Source organism: Heliconius melpomene, chromosome 17 (assembly GCF_056956725.1).
Source record: "Heliconius melpomene rosina isolate 202511_hmr_F chromosome 17, ASM5695672v1, whole genome shotgun sequence".
Lineage (NCBI taxonomy): Eukaryota > Metazoa > Arthropoda > Insecta > Lepidoptera > Nymphalidae > Heliconius > Heliconius melpomene.
In genome coordinates this window covers 5,082,880-5,101,965 of record NC_140405.1, presented here as the reverse complement: position 1 = coordinate 5,101,965, position 19,086 = coordinate 5,082,880, and the positions used below count along the sequence as shown (strand labels likewise).

Below are 19,086 nucleotides of genomic sequence, written 5' to 3'. Positions count from 1 at the left end.
CTTACAGAAGTCGGTTAAAAACATGAATATCATTATATATTTCAACTTATTTTTATCAATATTTAAATCAATATAAATTTCACAACTCGTGGCTTACTATAAATAAAATACCTGAAAGTATGCTCTCCTTAAATTATGTAACTTCCACAGAATAATGATTATACATGTGTTAGTTTTGTATAATTTCGACACATAGTTTAGTTATAAATCCAATATATTTTTGTGTGAACTAATATAAACCAACTAATATAAACAATTATAAACTATAATTCCATTATTAACAGATTCAATATATTAAATAAAAAGTCAATACTAAATTAATTTAATGGTAAAATCATCATGTTTTCTATTTAATATCTTCATGTTTCTGTTAAATTTAATTTTACTTTGTCAAGAAATATTTATAACAGCGATAATGACAAGTCTTTGTTAACATGAAACACTCAACACCTATGGATATTTATTATAATTATATAGATACAATTTAAGTCGAAATAACAAAAGATTAGGTTTATTACTTTGAAAATGCTCTGAGTGAAAAAGCAAATGCTATTATATTAAATTTCGTGCACTAATTTGTATAACGTAATATATGTATAATCGTTTTTCTTAAGCCGTCCAGCACGGTTGTAAACATGTGCGTTGTTATAGAAACCGTCTATTTATTTGTCCCCTTAATTTTGTGCCAAATTTAAATATGTAGATATTCCTCCTAAGCTTAAAAACCTATATTTGTTTTTGTATGCGTGGATGTCATAAATTTGCGATAAGTAACTTATATTTATAAAACATTTTCTTATATACTTACTTAGTGACTATATGTTTAACGCAAAAATTGAGTAGGTAAATGGAAAATTATATTTATTAAATTAAGTATAGTCTGGCAAATATGTTATTGATAATGGGAAGCACGCGCGGTAAATTGCGCAGTATACGTATGCGCAGAGAACGTTCGATCAGTGTTACCCTGTTATGTTGTTTTACCTCACGCTTAGCAAATCACATTTACCTATATGACCATTAAAATATCTATCTGATCATGTTTATATTGTAGTAAATTATACAAAACGAAAATTTTATGAGGATATCTAAATATCGCAAAATAATCAGCTGTTCCATACATTGTTGTCGAGAATAAAATCAAGACTAGCCTGAAAAGTATAATAACATTTTTGAGTCAATAAATAATTAGTCAATTCTAAACTTCTGCTTATATAACTAATGGCATATGATATTTACGTAGATGTGTATATACTATATACACACTTATGTACAACATAAACATTCAGTGTGCATAATACAAGCTTATAAACTATGCAATATGAATAAAGAAATATCTGGCAATATTTAAACTTCTTAAAGATTATATAAAAGAAAATAATATTGGGTAAATTATTTCAATAAATTTTGAGGTACAAAAAATGAGAGTGCGGTATCCCTTTGCCATAGTTTGCCATTTGCGTCAGTGTGAGCACTACGTCCTTACAGGAAATTCGCACCCACACATCTTTAAAGGTACAATCGAGCTCACACTATATTGTTCAAACAAGAATATAATTAATTGTAAACAAAAATGCCTTTTACCGTTTTGATAATTTGCTTTATTATTTGTCAATTTTTATTTTTTACTTTCTTGCATGCATTAATTAACGTTTTAAATAACACGGTAATAAAATGTTGATATATGTTAATACATAATTTATTTGTTAAGACCTCTATTTCCATTATTAAAAAAATTTTTTACTTACCCATAAGTTGATTTTGCATGTTGCCTAGCGCCAAAATCTTATATTTGTTTACATGTTTTATATATTTAATTTACTTTTTTTATTGAATTTGGATTGAGAAGATTTGTATGTGGCCTCATTATAATAATTTAATTCAGTTATTTATTTAATTTTTCAATTTACCATATCTTCATTTTGCATGTTGCTTTGGTGTTTTTTACTAATTTTTATAATATTACTAGATAAATATGCTCTACTACGCCATTCCGCATATATGATGCTATCATATGATATTATATTCATATTTCATAGTAATGAACTGATAGCGTTGCACTCGACTGTACCGTAGCCCGGTCACACCCCGCAACGATTCCCCGCGAGCCCTTACGGGGAATCGGTCCGGCGTGAGCGGGTGTCTATGTGCAGACATCAAAATACGCTTTCTGCGCAATTTGCCGCGCGTGATTCCCATTATCAATAACATGTTTGCCAGACTATAAAACCGTAAAGCGCCCAATGCACCACTCGAGAACACACTGGTGCCCTGGAGACTTCCAGTTAGTGCCTGTTTTTGCGAGTCAAAGGCATTGTGACATTGTGTTGACTGAGGTCTCCGCTACGTTGAGTGTGTGCTCACTTCGCTCTGCAATCAACTTCGACTAGTGTTTTGCCGAGGAATTTCTCAAGTAGTGTAATGGGCGCTTATGAGTTTATGAAATTAGCGAGTGTGTTTAATACAAATCATTATTTAGAATGTTCTGTGAACCGTATTTTTTGTTACTTTACAGTCTATATAGTCGTATTTTGAAATTACATTTTGTAATATATTTTATTTTTATATTTCAAATCTTAAATATTTGTCTATATAAAAAAGTAATATTTTTTGTATTGTAATTCATGATAGTACTGAATTATACTTAACTATGACACTCCAAGAATGTTTAATTGTTATTTGCCATTTAAATATGCTTTGTTACTACAGATTGTCTTTTGCTTATCTTAATGTCTTCCTTTATTTAAAATGCATCTAAACCAAAGAATATATAATAGTAAAATTTAGATACCGTACATAATAAATATGGTAAAAAAAATGTTGTTTTATTTAATCATCAATACATAATAAAATAGTAAAACACGTGTGTATATTTTAATAATTAAATATTTTTTAATGAAATAATCAAGTAGGGCAATGAAATAACATGAAAATATAATGTTTTTGTGTGTCTGTCTGCTTGTATTACACATACATTTTTGAAACTTTGGATTGATTTCTATGCTCTTATGTCGTACCGCTCTTAGTTTAGATTTCTAAGCAACTAGCTATTAAGGGCCTTGGCTAGAATAGGTTCCGAACATCAAAAGGAAAAAACGGAACCCCTTTTGCTATATTGTCCGTCTGTCAAAACCATTTACCTTGAGATCGCGTGGAGGTATCGGTCTATAATTAATATCAGATCAAAAATAAAGCTAATAACACAACCAAAAGATATTAACATTTATGTCGTATATTATCGTATTAACTAGAAACTTCTACTTTTAACTGGACTATGCATATTTATGTCATTTTAATGTTTTCAAAAAATTACCTTTTCCTTCAACATTGTTTGATGTAATATTAGTATTGCATTTTATATCATAAAAATAAATTTCTGAAGCATTTCAGTAGATGAGGTGGATCAAATATTGTAAAAACTTCTTTTGAATGAAACATAAAATAAGGAGCTTTTGTTGAAGCTCCCAAAATCTTTAGTGATCTTCTATTAACATTGCCCATATCACAAACTGTAACTGCTATATTTAAACCATTTTCAAAACATTTTTGTATAATCTGGAAACAAAAATACAAGTAATAAATAAAATAATTAATTTCATAAACATTTACGAATACCTAGAAGTTCTCATTAGAACTTACTTCTTTTATTAGAACAGACAATCCATCCAAACATTGGAGCCTAACAAATAATATGCAACAGGTTGCTTAATTTTTCTTATGCCTCCAACCACAACCTTCCAACATGTGGGGATCTACCATGATTATAATGATCCTGGTAACCTTCTATTTCGTCTTTAACATTATTTGACAAATGATTTTTTTATTGATATTTCATCAAACATTAAAACATTTGTTATTAACTGGGTCTTGTTTTTAAGAATATTTAAAATCGGGTAATATTCTATCTGTGCTTAATCTGTCTTCAATAAGTTGAATTGTATAATTAGACAGTTTAGAATTATTTATTATAATTTGGAAAAACATTTTCATAGATGTCCACATTCAGGTGAAATTTTCTCATAATGCGTTTTAACATGGATGGTGCTGGAAGACACCAAAGACGTCGTAACAATTGATAAGTGGACGGTGATTCCTTGTAAAGCCTTAGTGCAATAATTTTTTGTCCCATGTCCCATTTTCTAACTACATATTTTTTCTTTGCATAATTTAGTTCCTCTTGTAGAACTAATGCTAGTGATGGGGTTATGTGTTTTATTAAACCTCCTATCGCTTCATTATCATTTAGGATGTGGAACATATGCTTTAATTTGATGTTTTCAATTTGATTTTTCAGCTTACACACTTTTTTCACATAATTTCTGCATTTTTTATATATAATATCTTTATTGTCACTCATTGTAGATTGTTCATTAACAGGCAATAACTGAAAAAATACCATGTATTTTAAATGAATCAGAAGTCATTGTAATAGAACTAAAAACTAAAATTTAATTAGAATAGTTGATTAGAACAAAATACTAAGAAGATGATCTACATACTTTTTCATCTAGTTCTGTTATCTTCTTATTTAACACAGCAGAAGGGCCCGGCTGAGTGTCATCCCTTAATTTATCCACTATAATATTATCACCTACATCACTAACATTTACCTAAATAAATAACAATATAATTTCTATATAGTTGTGTACTTTTTCTTATACTAAAAATAATTTACATGATATGGCTTATAATAGCCTAAGTTTTAATTTAAATATATTATTGTCATTACAAGTGTATCAGTATCAATTAATAATATACTTTTTACTACTCACTTGAATACTTGCCAATATCCTACTTTGCAATGGTTCAGATATGATACTTGCAGGAATATGTGATGTCCCTGGTTGTTCAGTAGAAACATTTAAATCAATGATTGGCTCATCCTGAAAAAATAATATAATAGGATAAAAATACATTGTCAATATATGATAAGTAACTGCTTAGCATGATAGTCATGCAGTGAGATATGTGGTATTAAGGCACATAATATTATCAATGACAAACTTCTCATCAACTTCAACCTGGCTATGTCACTTTTGAGATTTTAACCAATAAAACATAGCTTAGGTGAAAAAATTTACATAACTGAATCCACTCTTCATCAATATTAAGTAAACAACTATACATTATAACAGTATTTAAAACTATATATTTATGACTAACTATATTTTGTGGGTCTGAGTATATGTTTATAATACAATTCCATATTGTATTCTAAGTTTGCCAGTACAACAATTTAAAGTATCTGTAAAAAAATACTAACAAGCAGCATATTATACTGTTCAAGTATATCTAAAGGATAAAGATGTATGGAATCAATGTCTATTGAATGTCATCCAGGATAGCTGCCAGTAATAATTATATTATACAATTGACATTTTTAAAGAGCAACTATTGAGTTTTTTGCCGGTTCTTCTCAACTGAACTGCCTTCCAAACCTATGGTATTCATTCGACGATTTAAAAGTGCTTATAAAATAGTCTATTTGAATAAAGAATATTTTAAATTTGACTAGTTCTACATTCTACTTATTGGATATAGTGTTTAGAATATAGCATGACGCTAAAAAAACAAGTAAACAAAATATATATTCCAATAGAACATAGCTTAGGCAAAGCTATCAACATCATTGAGTCCACACACAATAAAGGTTAGGTTGTATATAATAAACTATCAAGTGACGTTTATTCAACATACCATTGAAACCTCAGTATTTGTAGTTTTAGGAACAGCATTCCTAAGCAGTGTTTTTTCAGTAAAATTGACAAATGAAGTCCTTTCAAAATGGTGGAAACATAACATTCTATGTTCACCATACAATTTTTTCTGAAAATCGAGAGAATTCCATGGGCCTTCAGGGAAGCAAAATTTGGCCCAAACTTCACAACTGAAATTAAAGTACAACATTTAAGATATGACTTTATCTAGAGTAGTTAATACTTAATGATTACTTACCGGTGTGAATTGGTAAGACCAGGTTTAGGGAACCTATATAGTTTAATTTTAGGGTCTTCACGAGGGGCTCGTCCACATTTCAAGCATTTACGTCTCAAATTGTCTGCCATGGTTTAGATCCAAATATTCGAACACCTAAAAACAAATAGTGAATCTTTCAATTAATTTTATGAGAACAAGTGATAAAATCAGGAAACATAATATATTCTATAGAATATAAAATACAAAACCAGTGAGAATATAAATTACAACAGAAATGCGAAAAACAAATTGCTTGCCGCCTAAAAATCAGTCAGTAGGTAAGGTACTAGGTTCAGGTTGGCCATTTCCAACCACAGAACACATTTACTCATCTCATTTATCATGTTTCCAACTACAGAACACATTTACTTGATTTCCAATTTATAATGTTAATATTACCATATCAAAAGATAATCCTACTAAAGTGCTTTAAATTTTGGTTACATTATTTTTTTTCTTATATGGATTGAAACATATAGGTACATTTTTTTTTTCATTTTATATACAGTGGGTAAAAAAAGTATTTGCACACCTAATTTTTTTGAAGTTACACCTAGAGAAACACAGAATGATTTCAGTTAATTATTGTATTTAATAGCTTAATCTATATATATTTAGAATTGATTATTAAAAATTCTTAGAAAACAGAAATAAAAAAATTAGATGGTAAAAATACCTTTTTTAAAGTCAAATAAGTATTTGCACACCAACCATTCCCTAGATACAATGTTATTCCCGCGACATTTTGTCACTTTAGGTAAAATGTGAACATTATATGTATACATGTGAACATTGGGAAACGTATTCTAATAATGAGACATTTGTTTAGTGTTCAGAAAAAATCTTGAAGCCAACATACCGAAAGAATTTGAACTGTCGTTATCGACGCGTGAAGAAATTATTTTACTCCGTAATGAAGGTTGAAGTTATCGCCAAATCGGCTCAAATTTAAAGTTAAATTACTCGACTGTGTAGTAAATTATAAAAAACCGAGAAGAAATGGGTAGTGTTGAAAATAGGGAAAGGTCCGTTCTTCCGAAGAAGCTCAGTACGAGAGAAAGGCGACAAATTTTATAATCGGTACAAAATAAACCATTTACAAGCGCTCAAAGCTTAGCAAATGATATCGCGTCAAGTTCAGGTAAGGTTGTCTGTGCCCAAACTGTAAGAAACGTACTGGGTAATGGTGGTCTTCGTAGCAGAACAGCGAGGAAAAATTCTTTCATAAGTGAGGCCAATATAACAAAAAGACAAACTTTCGCGAAAGAATACTTAAATACCCCTTTAGAATTTTGGTACAATTTTATTTTTTTCTAACTAAAGCAAAGTTTATCTTTTTGGAACGGACAGACAAACATTTGTGTGGCGCAAGCCAAATACTGAACTGCAGGCGAAACATGTGCATAGTACAGTCAAACACGGCGGTGGTCATGTGATGGTTTGAGGCTCCATGACAGCAAATGGTGTGGGAAACTTGGCTTTTATCGAAGGAATAATGAAAGCAGTAGATTAAGGTAAAGTGTTGCGCGATATTTTATCTTGCAGCGCATCGCATAGGCGTAAGTGAGACATACTACTTTCAGTAGGACAATGATCCTAAGCATACAGCTATGAAAACCTAAGGAATGGGTGATGTACAATGTCCGTAGAATGCTGAAAACTCCGCCATAAACGCCAGACATCCAGAAATTGAAAATTCATGGCATCTGCTGGATTAAAATTTGAGGAAAACGATTTTTTTAAATAAAAATGATATGAAGGGTGCTTTGGTGGAGAAATGGGCTCAAATCTCGATTTAAACAACGTCCAAATTATTGAAATCGATGCCAAGGAGATTGAAAGTCATCATTGATGCTAATGGAATGCACACAAAATATTAAGTGTCTTTTCTTTCATTTATTATTGATTTTTTTTACAAAATACGTACAAGCTGGTTGGTGTGCAAATACTTATTTGACTTTAAAATATGTGTTTATACAGTCTCATTCTCTAATTTCTAATTTCTGAGAAATTTTATTAACCAATTCGAAATATATATAGATTAAGCTATAAAATACAATAATTAACTAAAAGCATTCTGTTTTTTTGTAGATGTAACACCAAAAAATTAGGGTGTGCAAATACTTTTTTTACCCACTGTAGGTAGGATAGGTACATTTTTTTTTTCATTTTTTTTCATTTTTTTTTCATTTTTTTTCATTTTTTTTCATTTTTTATAATTTATGATTAAGCTTCATCCATTTTCGGAGTTGCATTTTATCATCATACTTTTCAATTTGCATACATGTAAGATTATAAAGAACGTTATTAAACATTAAATAACTATAATATCATAAAAACAAAGTAAGTCCTTAAAAATACCTCAAAATAAATACTAATTAGTAGTTTTACTTCAATATAGCAGCACTAAGTAGGTACCCAAAAGCTTTCATTGCTTCCAACATCAAGAAAGTAAGCATTATGAAAGACCGAATTAATTAAAATTTATTCTTCGAGACCCAATTACAATCCCCCGTAGGTATATCGCCCATGCTAGTAATAAAGTCGACCGGGTTCGTTATTCTTATTATTTAGAAGCCCTCTAAATAATGAGAATAATGAACGTTCATATATTTTAACCAAATTATAAATGTCATATCGCGCTGGTTATATGTCTGATCCTGGCAATATACGCCGGGATTAATGCCAGAATTAAAAAGAAGACAAGAACTTAATGCATAGTGAAATAAGCATGTGCCTTGAGTCGTGGATGAAACTACGTTTGTTGTCTACATTATTTAAAATTTGATATTCCTAAGCAGTGTAAATTATAAAACACTGCCAATGACTAAAATGTACGACCACAAAACATAATGTATTATTTCATATTATAATTTTAAATATTACATTGCCGAATTTGCTATTTCATTAAATTGATATATCGTATATTTATAAATATAATACGCATTTATATATTTTAAAATAGTTTATTATTATACAAACTATTATACAGATTATATTTAATAAATGTTATTAAAACAAATTACAGATGGCGCTGGCCACCGCTTGTTGTGCGGTCGTTCGTTCGACATTCGACATGTAAGATGGCGGCGATTAATGTGAAAGGCGAAACGTTGTCGTATTTCAACTTGTAAATAAAGTAATTGTTCCCTTAAAACAATATTAAAACCAAACAAGGAAATAAAGATTTATTATTTAGTGTGCATTATAAAGTGATCAGTTGTATGTGATTCCAAATATATTTTTGTGGTCGTTAATTTCACAATAGACAAAACCCGTCGCAACCAGCACTCGAAGAGTCGAGGCCATATTTATGATGTTATCTGTCTTGTGAGCGTCCTCTGAAACCACATTGATAAATGGTTATTCCAAATTAATGCAATGGTATGTTCAGTTCCAATAATGCATGTACTGTAAAACAGATTCCAGAGTCTAACTTTTGTATTGTTCAAACACATTGACGCTATTATGTCGGAGCGGCGCATTATTTTTATTTTACTTCATGTTTGTATTAAAAGTAAATTACCCTGTTTAAATTGTGTTTTTAAAGCTATAAATATTATAATTAGTATTTAAAGTATACAAATAATTCGTTTAAATTTAAAAATGATCTCCAATAAGACTAAAATTTATGATAAAGTATAATGCTTATGTTTTTTTGTTTTCAGGAGTACTATCCGCATGTATGGAGTTATTAATATATTAAGAATGGTTTCAAGTGCTCCAATTTAGTGGTACTAAATATATATCACGTGTATATAAAACTATGGATGAAAGTGTGGACTTCTGTTGACAACTTACGTAAATTATCACAAAACAAAGCAACACGGAGGTGGTAATGGATCCAGTAGGACCATGGTCAGCATATGCTTCGTACAATCGGTTAGCAGGGGTACAAGCGGGTGCTGCAAGTGGGGACTTTCATCACCATCTAACCAGTGGCAGTACCGGGCTAGGAAGTCAATCGGTGCCTTCAACAACGAGCCAATTACTTCTTCAAGCTGCTCACACTACAGCATCATTAGCAGGCCAATTAGGATCGTCAACTGCTTCTCCCTTTAACCCGGGTGGATTCCTCTCCCCACCTGCAGTGGGATATGATGCAGTGTTCTCACCATTATTTCATCATGCAAATCCAAAACCAGCACATTATAGTTCATCCCTTCAAGCACAACACCGTCAAGTAATAGCACAAGCGCAAGCAGCTGTTGCATCTAAACAATCTTCTGTAGAAACAGAAATATCTTCTTTAAGAGAAAATTACTCACATCAAACGTTAGCTGCACAAGGATCATCATTTTTTGATCAACCTTCAACACCTGGTGGTACAAGTGGTATAAATTGGCAAGGAAATAACCAATTACCTAGTCCGTTTGGCATTCTACCTCATGAAAGTGTTGTGCCCTCATCACCAAGTCCTGCCACAACCAAAGCATCAGCAACATATGAAAATTTTAATGCTCACTTTGCTGCTGCACAAACACTTAACAATCATCTTAATTCTCAAATATCAAGTAGTAAACAAACAAATAGGTCAGGTTCACCAGCAACTTCATCAAAACAACCGGCCTCCTCAACATCATCTTCAACATTTTTTCAATCTCCTTCAAATTTTGGAAATCAGACTGATAATTCATACAGTACAAGTGGTTCAAAAAGTGGTCAACTGTCATCACAGCAGGACTATGCTGGAAGTAAGTCATATTCAAGTCCTGCAAGTAACACTGCTCACTCTCAGCAATCGTGTATTGTGTCAACTCCATCAGTGACTTCCTCTTCCACAACACCTAGTAAAGATTTCCGATCATCCTCTACATCTTCCACAAGACCTTCACCTTCTATTTATAATTCTCAATCTCCTAAAAGCTCTAGTAGTGAAAAGACATCTCGAACACCTACTGTCAACAGTAGTGGATTTGTTTCCCCTACATCTAAGCCACCTCAAATTCAGACAAAAGCACAAAGTAAGATTTATCCAGAGTTAGGTAGTGAGCAAAGAAAGAGCTGTGAAGCAAATGATAAACTTCAACCTCAGTCATCACCTATAAGTTATTCCATTATGGATGCCCCTGGTAGACTCAATTATAGTGGCAGCAGTAGTAGTTCTTCTAAATCTAGCAGAATTAATAATTCTCAATATTCATCATCTCAGTCTTCAAGTTTTAGGCATTATCAAAGCGGTAACAATGTAGAATCTGAATATCATGTTCGAGCAAAAAGTAGTTCTAGTACAGATACAGGTTATTCCAGTAGTAGTTCTCAAAATGGCCCAGATTGCAGTGTGGTTGTAGCCAGAAGGCAAAGCCCTTTACAAACAGCACCTCAAACTTCTCCTCTGGGACATGGTTCTAGTCCTGCATATCCTATGTATCATAGTCCTATGAATTCTTTAAATTCTCCACAGCAGCATGGAGACCACCACTATAGTAAAGTAAATAATACTGCTCCACGATCACCATTAGATGCATCAATTTCGCGACCCCCCTCGCAAAACAGTCAAGTGGCCTATCCCAGTGTTATAACAAGAGCATTGGGCATCGAACAAAGCAAATCATACAGTGACAATAGGTATGAGCGTAGTCAAAATTCAAGTCAAAATTGTTGGGAAAATGAAAGACAATCTAACAGAAAATTTAGTAGTAATGGTAGTAGTAATTATAATAATAGTTTAACTGAAAGTAATACTCACAATGAAAAATCTACTTCACAATCTCAAAACTCTACTGATAGGACTTTAAGTTTGTCTGACAAACATCAACACAATTATATTGATGGCAATAATGTAGCTTTACAAGATCTGTCTAGTTGTCGTGGGGATCCCATGAGTATTGTAAAAAATTTACAAAATTTACAGCAAAGCTGTCAATTACAGGAGGTAAAATCTGCCAAAAGTCAATCTCCAGCTTCTACTATAACTGCTACTAAATCTATATCCAGACGGAAAAGCACAGAAAAAATTCCCCACTCTAACATGAATGAAATTTCAACTGCCGTTATGGCAGATTATTTAGCTAATAGAATTCCTCCCCCCGCCCATAGCTCGACAAGTAATCAACAACAAAATGGTTATTTCGATTTCGAGAGGTGGAATCTTCCTCCGCCACCTCCGAAAATGTTTCCTGGCACGTCTGCTTTCGGATCTCAAGCAACTTTACACGCTACAAATTTCGCTAATCAACATCAAGCACTTGCGATGCAACACGGACACGCACTGACTTACTTCCCACCCTTCCACCTAGGTCCTCATCCCGATTTCCAATCTTCCGTGGAGTTAACACCGTTGTCTTCGTTTAGCGAGACACCACCTTCGGCTTCCTCGTCATCTTTTTCCACACCAGAAACTCGTGAAGAGGAACAGCCTAAGGTGGTAGTACCTAATATAGAAGAAGAACTTGGTTTCCTTGCAGAACAACGAGCAAATACTGCATCGACGGTAGCACCCTCTTCCCAGCAGCAGAACATAAACAGCACTTCACAAGACGCTACTTCAAAAATTATGGAAAAAAAGTTTAACGTCCCGGTCACGGGTCCCGGCTCTGGCTTTATGGCTTCGTATTTAAAATTTTTACAAGGCGAAAGAGACACATCTCCACCGCCAGCTGGAAGAGGCGCCAGGAAGTCCACGTGGTCGAGGACCAACACGAACACCACCGCAAACAACAAAGCGTTCACGCCTAACGAACACAAAAACTGCGAGGCGACGCCCAACCCTCAGAGCGCCAACGGCGCGATGTCCGCCAACAACTCGCTGAGCGCCATGCCGCTGAGCAACGCTGGCGCGAGCCTGTTGGACGACCCGCGCTACTACGGCCTGGGCAAGGAGCGCAAGCGGAAGTACGAGGGCGCGGAGGAGGCCTACGAGGCGGAGGAGGAGCGCCGCCTCAAGCCCGTGCTGAACGTGCCTAGCGCGCCTGCGCCGCCCGCGCCCGCGCCCGACAAGGGCAAGAAGGCGCGCGCGGGGGGCGTGCCCGCCAAGCCGGCGCCCGCGCCCGCCGCGCCCAAAAAGCCGCGCGCGCCCGCGCCTCCGCCCGCGGCCACGCTGCAGCCCGCGCCGCAGCAGCAGTACTATTACCAACACCAGCCCGAAGAAGGTGCGTTCAATTTACTAGATTTCCACTTGAGAAGTAGAGCGCGATGGTGAAGAGCTAGCCCTGAAGCTTGTATGACAGGAGCGAGCCGGCCCCAGAGGCGGTAGTGAAAACTTGTTACATTTTAACTGTGATATGTAAATTTTTATTAGATGAAATCTATGATTATCCTCTGTAAATAATGTCTGCAATGAAAATGTGATGTACCTATCTTAGTAGAAGTCGATATTTTAGGGTTAGCCTGTAACAAGATTTCACCGACGTTATTGTTGATGACACATTATTAGTGCCATGTTATTGTAAATTGTAGTTTTGTGACTCTTGTCATACTCGCTATTGAAGGGGTGCTACCATTAATAATTCCAAAATTGTGGTATATTTTTTTATGGGATCGATACCAGTGGTGTCAGTTGTACATACCTAATGATGTATTGTATTTACAGTATTGAATTTAGTTGGTACTTATGATAGTGTATTCATATATTTTGATGTTAGCCGAAAGTGATTTTATATTATAAGGAGACGATGAATTGCATAATACATTGACAGCTATAAACTAGTGCGAGTAATGTATTAGGAGGCCATGCCCTGAACATAAGTTTTTGTATTTCTATTTAATTGTTATTTGTTTATGCACAATTCTCAATATTTTATGTAAATACTTTTGTATAATAGGAAAAGACATAAAATAAACGCGAGTATATTACTGATATGTGTTAAATAATTTTAGTTTGTAATTACTCCTGGTAGCACCCCTCACTTCGCCACGTAGTAACATGTTCATCTTATATGCTCATATTGTAATGTAATTGTGTTGCAGCCAATTTTGCTATTACTTATGTTTTAAAGAAATCAACTTAAATGTACATGTTATGATGATGGTGAAAGCCGTTGGCTATCCCTTTCCCTGACCGTTCCTACCTTTTATAGTTCATGTTAAAAAAAGAATAACAAAATATTCAAATGGTGTATTACTTCAAAAGGTAAAGTTTATTTTTTCTTTATAATGTTTCTGAATACAACTGTGTTGTTAATTATAATTATCATTAATATTTTAGTGGCCGCATTAACGAATGCATTGGCTTATAGTCCGTACGGTTCTGCAGAAGATTCCAACTCAAATAGGAAACTGCATCATATTAAGTCACACCAGCAGATGTCAAACACGGGACATATGGACAATAACCGACCTCAAATAGAAGAAATGCCATACCAGGTGCTCACTTATTGTGTTTTTAGATTCTTGCTGCATCACTCATAAAGCAAAGTACGCAGGGGGAACCACTCTTAACCAACCAACCAATCTTAACACTATTAAGGCACCCCATTCCCCATTTTTCGGCCAATTTTGCCGAAATTGCGTATTGAGTGATGGAACTCAACGACGTATTACCACAATGAGGAAATGAAAATATAAAAAAAAAAACCATTTTTCCGAGTGGAAATCAAACTCTACATTATATTTTCTTCTGTATCTATATACCACTATAATAATAATATTATGATATATACGAATGATCGTTACTTTGCCTCGTCCATAGTTAATTCTCTGTTTAATTATATCAATGACGTAAGAAAATGACGCATGGCGAATTTTTATTTTAAAATATTTTAAAATTTATTTTATGTGAATAAAAATAATGCAAATTACCTCTTAAGGCATTGTGTAGAAATGTATGTGGTTATTATGTTAATTTGATCAAACTTAATAAATTTTAGCTTCACCTGTGTTTTTACATGGAATGTATATCAGCAGCAGGATGGGCAGAGGGAACCTGGTATTAAGATACTCCCTCTCTCACTTTCCGCCCAAATTTCGGAACATTGCATAATGAATAGTGAAACTCAACGCCACACATTTTCTAGGTATCAGAGCGAAAAGATATAAATATTTCATTCGCCAGTGAGAATCGAACCCAAAACCGCCGCGATTACAATGAAATGCTTCGTTGCTGCGTCATGATAACTTCAGTGATCATTAATTATTATTGTGTTTATATTTTAAGTCGGGGGAATTCGTTGCGATAAAAAGTGAACTGAACGAGATGTGGCCTGCGATATGGAGAGTTGACGGGAAAACTTTACTGCAAAAATATGAGCCCTTTGAGGAAAACGGAAAAGTCCTATACCGAAACATATCTACAGTAAGTATAATAAAAACTTAAAATATTTTATACTTTATCTAAATATTTATTACAATAAATTTAATAAACAATGAACACAACAAAAAATATATCTGTTTTCTGTAACTACAACATAAAGTGAACTAAGTTTTTATATTAATTTCTTATTCAATTCTATAGAAATAGAAAAAATATAAAAATTATTATTTATAGTATCTAAAAATACTTTTACAATTCAAAATAATTTATACTATATATCTTTTATAAATATAACCTTTTTTATTTGCCTTACTTTATTCAGTTATCAAGAGTTTTGCTGTTGGTCAAGGCTGCAATCACTGTATACACTGTATAACAGGATGGGTAGACCTTAGTTTAAAGAACATAGTATTTAGAGTCTATTCCTCATGTATCATCAAATTCTTAAGATATTTAGTGTTGAGTGGTTAAATGGCGCGTTTTGTGTTGTTATCAGAGCGAGAAAATGAAAGCAATTCACTTCCCCAAACGGGAATTGAACCCACACCTGCGACATTTGCAATCAGAGCATGTGCCGCTACGCTACGACGGTCTAAAGTGATTAAATGACGCATTTTATTTTATTTAACTTTCAATGTTTCAGTATGCAGCGTGGAACCCACAAAATAAAAAACTTTACAGCCAAGTACAAGTTAAAGTTCGGTCACAATCACACCTAGAAACGATAGTAGAATTAGTAAGAAACGATTTATCACTAGACGACGGTAGTTTTATGGAAAAGCGAATGCTGGAGACACAAATGTATCAAGAAAATTTTGAAGTATATATACAGACATTAATATCTCACGCATTGGATCCTAATTTCTTAACGGAAATATTTCAAGAACAAGGTATCATTAACATTGTTAATTTTAAAATAGATGTCTTTAACTGACAATGAGTTCTTTGCATTCCGCCTGAATACCTTATAAATTTCACGCAGATGGAGTTCGCTGGTTGCGATATGTACCTAATAGTATAAACAATTTCCAGACGACTACTTCTTGTCCAATGTGAAGACGGTGGACGAAGTAACGGAGGCGATGCGCGCACGCGTATCGTGGGGCGCGGGCGGGGGTGCCGGTGGGGGCGGCGGGGACGCGCGTGCCCTCGACGCCGCCGCGGCCACGTGGCCCGGCCTCAGCGTGGCGGCGGGCGCAGGGCTTTGCCGCGCCTGCATGCGACCGGCCAGCGCGCGTCTCCTACTGTACGGACAGCCCTACAACCCGGCCACGTTGGAGCCAGTCCAGCCGGATGCGAGGCTTGCTTATGAGAAGGTATTTGTTTTAGTTGCAAATTTGTTATTTATTTCGCTTTATACAGAGGGAACAGAGTTAAGACCGCAATTTATCTCTTTACCAGAGTGAAAAAATGAAAATAATTCTTTCCCGGAGTATTAATAGTGTCTAACATATAGTAGAGTACGCTGAGAAAACCAAAAGTCAAAACATTCCTTTTTTCAGTCAAATGTGGGACATTAAGCGTTGAGGTAGATCTCATCACCCGCGCTTACATTTATTAAGTTAGGTATAAACACTGTTTTCAGGAATTCCTCGTGTGCAGCACGTGTTGTGGTCGAGTGCAGTTATTTTCAAGAATATCACATCAAAAATACCTCATGTACGCAGAGTGTAGTAAAAGAGTAGCCGAGAAGAGAATGCAAAACCCCAGTAAAGATACAACTGTTATTCTCAATGAGCTGCTTGCCGACGAAGTCTGGATATCACAGGTGTGCTTTAATTTATTTAATTTGTGTTCGTTTTTGATATATAAATAACACGTCGGTAAAATGAAAAGTGAATTAATTTAAAATCTAAACATTACTCAAAACATTACTAAATTAAATCACGTCATAAACATTATTTTATAAAGATCAGAGTGTATTGGGTGTAAATGTCTTTTGTTATTTTGTACTGAATTGTTATACAAAAAGTCTCTGTTGTTTGTCAACGCTAAACAAGACAAGACAAGACGTCAACGTCGTCACAGATCACATATTCATTTTTAAATAAAGTTCTCAAAATATCAATCCAGATTGAAAAACTACAGTTAGATTAAATATATAAAGAAATTTATATTAATTATATTAGTGGCGTCTGTCACTGTCCACAGGAGAATGAATTATTTTTATTTCCCCGTTCTAGCAAGACGAAGTGCGGCGTTGAATTCCGCCACTCATCATGCCAATATCTCGAAAATTGGGCGGATAATTGATGATGGATTGTTTTTAAACTGTTCCCTCTGCCTTTTCTGTTATATGTTATGTTATTACAGTTGTTCCGCGACGTGCGGCAGTCGTGGGCGGAGGCCGAGTCGTGGGAGCGCAAGGTGCGCCACGCGATGTCACGACAGATGATATAACATGCGTAACCAAGGAGACAAACACAAGGACTTACGTTTTATTTACATTTTATACCTGTGAAATATGTGTATCTATGTATTTTTTTGTATTGTTATTACACATGTAAAATTTAAGTATTTTTTAATACTCGTTCGTGGCAGGGCTTTGTTTGCTTTTGAGATATTATTTGATTTTGAGATTCGTTGACAGCCTTTGGCAATCTTACATTCGTGTGAAATTAATTTTTAGCTTTGAACATTACATTGGAAACTTTGGGCGCGAACGTGTTTATAATAGTGAATAGCGAACAGACATCACATATTAGTTTATTAATGTATTAATTTTCTTTTTATTCACAATAATCGTCGAATTTTTTTGGCTGTTACTTAGTATCAGTTGTTTATTGTTAGGACTGGTGCCATTTTTGCTTATCAATGACGCAAAAATTGTATACCAAGGTAGTGCCGACGGGTTTACTGTATGGTTTGTGATTTTATATTTTAGTTTATTTTTACGTGCGATTGGGTTTCGGAAAACACAATTTGTTAATATAATTCTCAATACTAAAATATTATCTTTTGTAATGACATTATTCCAGCAATTAGCTTACATCATTACAAGATTATTGTTGGGTTTTTCTTTTTGATTACAATGTAGAAATATATTAATAAATTGTGAAGTACAAATCGTGAAAATGTGAGATGTGGTGATTTATAACGTCCAAAGGCCAAGAGTCTCTCCTTTATTGTACGGCCTTTGTAAAATACGTATTTCGCAATATGTAAAATAACAATATTTGCTAGAAAATAATCCCATAATTATGCATCTGTAAATAATTTAGATAAATTGTCATAATGTGCAATGCCCATTGGGAACAAACATTTATTTACTTTTAATAAAAAAAAACTTAACACTCTTACTTTCAAATTTATAAAAGAAATATGATTGAATTATTTTCGTGTTAACTTTTCATTTTGTCTTAAATAAAAAAAAACATTTTTTTGTAAATACCTTCAGTTAGGCGGTCATTTTTACAAGAAATTAAATATTTTGCATAATAAACGGTATATTATTTCTTGCTTCGATCGACCTTCCTTTAAAATAGTATAATTACACTGACAGACCATCATATGATGAGCACTTTATGACTTAAATAGGCAACTATAATATAAACAACATTCCTAAAGCGGCCTTCAAAAAAATGATTAAAAGTGATGTTTAGATTTAAGTTTTATTGCCCTAATTTATAAATGAACAAAAATGGCGATATTATATTTCTACTTTTTGAACTAAGTACACTATTAGAAGATATTTTGTATAATTACATTGGGTTGTGTAGGTTTAACGATACGCCGATAAATACGTAGTTTATACACATCCATAGACTATAGTTGTAAAATATCAAGTTCTGTCGTATAAAATAAAAGGAACTTTATTTATTTTTTTCTATTTAGGCAGAACCCGCGACTTGTTTTGAATTTTTTAACATCCTAATAAATGGCAATTTTATGAAACTTTTTTTTATTTCTCAAGGAACCTC

At 33.7% G+C, this 19,086-nt stretch overlaps 2 protein-coding genes across 8 annotated transcripts; one reads left to right on the top strand and one right to left on the bottom strand.

Moving 5' to 3' along the window:
* Window positions 1-29: 29 nt before the first annotated feature.
* On the bottom strand, window positions 30-8,510 carry LOC146529958 (uncharacterized). 6 transcript variants are annotated; one of them, XM_085200047.1, is made up of 7 exons: window positions 5,956-6,348; window positions 5,698-5,887; window positions 4,773-4,883; window positions 4,500-4,610; window positions 3,640-4,384; window positions 3,314-3,555; window positions 30-2,754 (listed from the first exon to the last, which is right to left on the bottom strand). In XM_085200047.1, exons 1-5 carry the CDS (start codon window positions 6,063-6,065, stop codon window positions 3,959-3,961), a joined length of 948 nt encoding a protein of 315 aa, XP_085056173.1. In that variant the 5' UTR covers window positions 6,066-6,348; the 3' UTR covers window positions 30-2,754; window positions 3,314-3,555; window positions 3,640-3,958. The 6 variants fall into 6 exon arrangements, with proteins under 6 accessions (XP_085056173.1, XP_085056177.1, XP_085056178.1 ...); XM_085200051.1 differs by lacking the exon at window positions 30-2,754 and adding an exon at window positions 8,338-8,510 and having other exon boundaries at window positions 2,869-3,555; window positions 5,956-6,090; XM_085200052.1 differs by lacking the exon at window positions 30-2,754 and adding an exon at window positions 6,376-6,444 and having other exon boundaries at window positions 2,869-3,555; window positions 5,956-6,090.
* A 513-nt stretch (window positions 8,511-9,023) lies between these two features.
* Window positions 9,024-19,060, top strand: LOC146529957 (uncharacterized). 2 transcript variants are annotated; one of them, XM_085201257.1, is made up of 8 exons: window positions 9,024-9,360; window positions 9,645-13,067; window positions 14,123-14,280; window positions 15,071-15,208; window positions 15,810-16,056; window positions 16,199-16,482; window positions 16,752-16,934; window positions 17,480-19,060. In XM_085201257.1, exons 2-8 carry the CDS (start codon window positions 9,815-9,817, stop codon window positions 17,564-17,566), a joined length of 4,350 nt encoding a protein of 1,449 aa, XP_085057383.1. In that variant the 5' UTR covers window positions 9,024-9,360; window positions 9,645-9,814; the 3' UTR covers window positions 17,567-19,060. The 2 variants fall into 2 exon arrangements, with proteins under 2 accessions (XP_085057383.1, XP_085057385.1); XM_085201259.1 differs by lacking the exon at window positions 9,024-9,360 and having other exon boundaries at window positions 9,648-10,670; window positions 12,384-13,067.
* Window positions 19,061-19,086: the final 26 nt, after the last annotated feature.